This window comes from Sinocyclocheilus anshuiensis, unplaced genomic scaffold, assembly GCF_001515605.1.
Source record: "Sinocyclocheilus anshuiensis isolate Anshui unplaced genomic scaffold, SAMN03320099.WGS_v1.1 scaffold1031, whole genome shotgun sequence".
NCBI classification, from domain to species: domain Eukaryota; kingdom Metazoa; phylum Chordata; class Actinopteri; order Cypriniformes; family Cyprinidae; genus Sinocyclocheilus; species Sinocyclocheilus anshuiensis.
The window spans coordinates 104,780-110,136 of record NW_015542633.1 but is presented as its reverse complement, the minus strand read 5'-3'; the positions used below and the strand labels follow the sequence as shown (position 1 = coordinate 110,136).

The 5,357-nt window shown below is 43.0% G+C and overlaps 1 protein-coding gene across 1 annotated transcript in view; it reads right to left on the bottom strand.

Moving 5' to 3' along the window:
* Positions 1 to 5,357, bottom strand: part of jak2a (Janus kinase 2a) — a 30,139-nt gene that overhangs the window by 16,731 nt on the left and 8,051 nt on the right. Inside the window, exons 3-8 of the mRNA XM_016494238.1 lie at positions 2,109 to 2,232; positions 1,912 to 2,029; positions 1,015 to 1,160; positions 641 to 932; positions 327 to 446; positions 87 to 244 (exon numbers count right to left, since the gene is read on the bottom strand). Coding sequence (XP_016349724.1) covers positions 87 to 244; positions 327 to 446; positions 641 to 932; positions 1,015 to 1,160; positions 1,912 to 2,029; positions 2,109 to 2,232 — 958 coding nt within the window. The remainder of the gene's footprint in view (positions 1 to 86; positions 245 to 326; positions 447 to 640; positions 933 to 1,014; positions 1,161 to 1,911; positions 2,030 to 2,108; positions 2,233 to 5,357) is intronic.

Genomic DNA, 5,357 nt, shown 5'->3' with positions numbered 1-5,357 from the left:
ATGGTCTGTACAGTAGAAAAACCATTACGCCTATGGAGAGTCCCCACAAGGATAGCTGACCAGACAAGTGTGTGTGTGTGACTCACGACACTGGCCCGTGGCAGCTGTTCTGAATGGCCTCCAGCAGTCTAGGGGGCGCCACCTCCTTACACAGGTAGTGATGAGCGTCTGTGGTGAGTCTGTAGTAGCCGTCGATCAGAGACACGAAGGACAGCGCCTCGCTCAGAGAATGAAACTCCAGCTCCTGCGGGACACAGAGAGAGACGCTGCAGACACGGATCTGAGCCGAGGATGGAATGTAACGCTGTAGTGCGACCGAACCTCACCAGCGTCTGACCATCCCGTCTGTTTATGGAGACGATCCGGTTCTCCACAGATCCGTCTTTAGACCCCTGCTTTACACTGATGTCGATGACGTCAGAGAAATCACAATAAACCTGCGGATCCTGAACAGGGAGAAAGAAAGAGTCAGAGTCGCTCTCGTCAGTATCTCAGTTCTGCTCAGTCTGCTGGTAGTAATGAGAGGATTCACGAGTGTGCACTAGTGAGTCAGTGAGCTTGAACTGAGCTTGAACTTTTACATCTGGTGCAGGTGTGTCTGCCAAAAGATCAAACACCAGGAAGCCGAACTCAAACGCACCTCTCGGTCTCTGGCCTCTTTTACTTTGGACCATCGCATGCCGTGGTTCCCGCTGACGAGGATGCAGACTTCTCCGGCGGACGCTTCGCTGATGAGGAACTGCTCGCTGTAGAAGGCCGCCTGCAGCGTCTCCAGACTGACCACGTACTTCAGCTTCAGGTCTCGCGCCGTGGCTTTACACGCTCCGAACTGCTGGATGAACTTCCTGAAGCGGAAGCGGATCCTCTTCCGGGTCACAAAGTGCTGGTTCTGGATGTGTGCTCGCATGTTCTTCGGGAGGAACGACTTATAACTGCAAATGAACAGAGCAGATGACCAGAGTTCAGTTCAGCCTCTACGGGCAGCGGCAGGTCAAAGGTCACGGGTGAACGCACCTGTTGTGGTTGTAGATGTCAACAGGTGACTTGGCTTTTTCTTTGGCCAAACACATCATATCAAGAACAGCCAATCCCAAGCACTCTTCCTGAAACTCCAGGCTGATGGGAATGCTGACCGCGCCGCTCAGAAAATCTGACCTCCACTGAGAGACGGACAGACAGGATAAGACGCTGTTCTCTCATATGGAGATTTGCACAATAAATACTGTGTGACAGTGAAAAGTGTTGCTGCTCATGCTGAAATCACAGTTAAATATCACTCCGTCAGCAATCTGGACTGAGAAAAACAAGATTCATAGTTGTGTCCCGCTGAACCCTGACCCTAAAGGACCCTAACCTTGACCCTGAACTAGTGGAGATGTTTAACATGGGCCATAGTTCTGTGATGTGTACATTTATATGAAATGACATATTTACTAAGGATAGGGAAAAAATGGCCATTTATAAACAGTGGGAAATGATGTCTGTTTTGTTGTATACAGCAACTCATTTCTAGCTCTTTCCAGTCACAGAGCACTTTATTTAGTTGTTGTTTAAGTGAGAGAACATCTGGGAATTGTAATGTTTACTCATTTCTTTTATTATGTAAATACATTTTTGCATTAAAAAAGTAGATTTTTGTTTGAATATGCTGTCAATTATAGTTCTTAGACAGTGGAATCAGCAAAATCGGTATCAGCAGGTCACACTTACAAAAAACAGCAATCGGTGCATCTCTAATTATTCTAACAATATTCACAGTACAGTTATTGTTGTATTGTCTAAGACTCTGCTATCAATGTGGAAAAACACAACCCAATGATGAAATATTTTAGACCCTGTTCAGCGTGTCAGATATCAGACACATAATCATCTGTAAACATCAGTCTCATGGCTCTCAATGCTCCTCCTCACCTGAGCAAACAGGTACGCCGCAGTGATGTCATCGAGCACAGGTGCCTCTGAACTCTTGGAGACGCCGTACCTGCGGGCCGAGCTCGAGCCGCTGCCGTACCAGCCTGGAAAATAAAACCTGCAGACAGAGAGGATTAAGATTAGGCTGCCAATCCCAGCGTGCATCAGTTCTGAAGCTGATCATCATGACAACGCACCTGATCCTGAACAGCAGCGTCTCATTGGCCGAGGCCTCGATCTTGAGGATGTGATTGGGTGGAAGCCACACTCGGTCTCGCGCTCTCATGAGTCCAAACAGACTGCAGTAAGGGGGACTGACACCTGTCAATCATTCACAGCAAACATCATGACTGTGTGTGACCTTTGACCTGTGAACTCATGCACTCAGTCTGTGTGTGTGTGTGAGGAGGACAGACAGGTGGCAGCTGCAGCATTAAAGAGGGAACTGAATGAAAAGAGGAAGTAAATGAGGGTGTGTCCTGCACACACACACACTCACACACACTCACACACAAACACACACAGGTTTGTTTTTGTGAAAAGTGGGGACATCCCATAGGCGTAATGGTTTTTATACTGTACAGACCGTATATTCTATTGCCCTACACCAACCCTCCCCCTAAACCTACCCCTTACAGGAAACTTTGTGCTATTTCAGATTTTCAATACACTCCATTCTGTGTGATTTATAAGCGTTTTGAAAAGTGGGGACATGGGGTAATGTCCTGAAAAGTCACCTTCTCCTTGTAATACCTGTCATACCTTTGTCATTATACAAATTTATGTCCTCATTTGTCACAAAAACGCGCACACTCACTCACACACACACTCACTCACTCACTCACTCACTCACTCACTCACTCACTCACTCACTCACTCACTCACTCACTCACTCACTCACTCACTCACTCACTCACTCACTCACTCACTCACTCACTCACTCACTCACTCCACACAAACACACACACTCAATCACACACACTCAATCTCACACACTCAATCACACACTCACACACACACTCAAACACACACTCACTCACTCACACACACACACACTCATACACACACACACACACTTAAGCCCTTTACACTCAGATGGGTAAACAGGAAGTGGTAAAAGTGGGAACAGGAAGTTTACCAGCCTACAGCAACACTCTAGCCACAGCAAGACTCAGGAACTTTCGTGACGTCATTTATCACTGCTGCGCTTATCAAATATCATCTCAGTGAATTATGATATCATTCTGACACGGACTGCGTCGCTCCGTTACACTGAGGCTCATGAGTGGCTCCACGAAGCGCTTGAAGTTTAATGGCGAATTGCTCTGTGTTCAATAAATACTCGTATTATGAGAATATAACAGCAACGTGTCAAAATAACAGTGAAGTCCCAGTAAAACTCGTCAGCCGTATTGAACAGCACGATTATTCAGATGTTTCTGTGAAGCATCTAATGTGCCAAAGACGTCAGTGCTCAAGATGTCACTAATGAAAACTGCATGGGGCCTCAGATTTATCCCAGGATAAAATATAAAGGTAAGCAGTGTTTTTACCAAATTTTAGCAGCTGCAGTTTAATGTGAGGACATAAAAAAAGATGGATGTACCGCGAAAAAATGGCAAGAAAGCACGGCTTTTGTTGAGTCCGAAACACACAGCACAAGCAGTGTAGCCGGGCAGACCAATTCACAAACCAATGGATTGTTTTCAGTTATTACATACAAAATTATTTTCCACAGCGCTTCTCATCGTTTATTTTGACTTGTATCCCGCGTGAATATTTGTGGCGCGCGGACTCTCCGCTTCATCAAGGATATATTTGACAACCGACCAAATAAAATGATCCCGATCACGGAAAATAAAAGCAAAGTTGGGTAAGAAATTTCATCGTAACTAGACTGACATTTTTTTTTTAAGAAAAACTTAATGTTGGCTAATTGACAAGGTATTTTCTGAAATAACGAGTTCAGAGACATTACAGTGTGTTGAGTGTTTAATAGCATGTGTTTTGATGCCCTGGATATTGATATTTTGTTATTAAGGGTCCAAGCACCAAACGTGAATTTACTCTCTAATGAATTTATGATATAAATTCTAAACTAACAGCCATTTCAACTGAAAGATGAAGATATATTAATGTTGTCCACTAGGGGGAGCCAGAATCTTACTAGAGGGCCACAGGATAAGCAATCTTTTAATCCCAATCTTTTTCTATCTCTTTGAATGCAAATAAATGCATAGATTTAGTCCATCTATATAAGTATTGTGTACTGACAGTATAGTTTTATAATATAAGTGTACAGTGAAATCTGAGAAATGTAGACCATTAAATATTAAATTTTTATAGACCCTTAATAAAACATTTTCAAGTTGCCAGACACGATTAAATATATTGCTATCCATTTAAAATGAAGAGACAATTTTATGTATTTTTCAAGATAACATTATTATAATATTATACATATTTCATAAAACACTTATTTACTATTGTGGTATGAATAATAAAACAAACACTTAAACTGCAAGCATTATTATACATAATTATAGAAATTCAGATGAAGTTTTGAGCTGCAAATATCTTCACATTAATTTGAAATTGACATCCTATGAAATGCAATTTGTCTAGATATAACATGTTGAATAGAAGTCCGCACTTACACCACATATACAATGATCCGATTCACAATCTTACGACAGTAAACATGTTTAGAGGGCTAATATACTTCTCGTTTAAACAGTAAGAGAGAGTGATTTCTTTCGAAAGTCCGTTGCCCTTTTTGACAGCTGTGTGCTGTAACCTGTTTCATCAAACCCTAACTTTCAGTGCAGATTCCAGTTGGACTTTCCTGTAGAAAATGCATTATGAGATTAATTTCAGTCAGATCGCTAATCATGCACATGGGCCATTGGTGCTTGGACCCTGATGACTGCTGCTTGTAGTGTAGATGATATACTATAGATTACGCAGATGATTGAATGCTTGTTTGCTTTGGTGTTGCCACCCCTCACAGTCCTCACGCCACCCTAAAAATAACTTTCTAGATCCGCCCCTGATGGGGCCGAAAGATTTCCTCATGCACAAATTTGCCACACTGACCAACAGAAAGCTGCTTGGTTTGACAGTGACTTGTGTTTCAGCGGCGCTTCATCTCTACACTACTGACAGCAGACGGTGGAGCTTTTCTGACTGCTAAATTTGGCTGATGTGACGCACCTTAACCCACAGTTAACCTCTCATGAGGAGACGCCTCGCTCTGATTTCACTACTAAAACACACACAGAATGGCCCTGGTGTCCGTCTGCTGCAAACGCACTGCAGGTGATGCGAGGAATGCGATCCGCTTTTCTGAAAATACCAGCAGTTACACATAATTACCTAGACCATATTTTATGAAGAGATAAATATATGATTGCTAATGTCTGCATACTCGCATGTTTTTTTTTTTT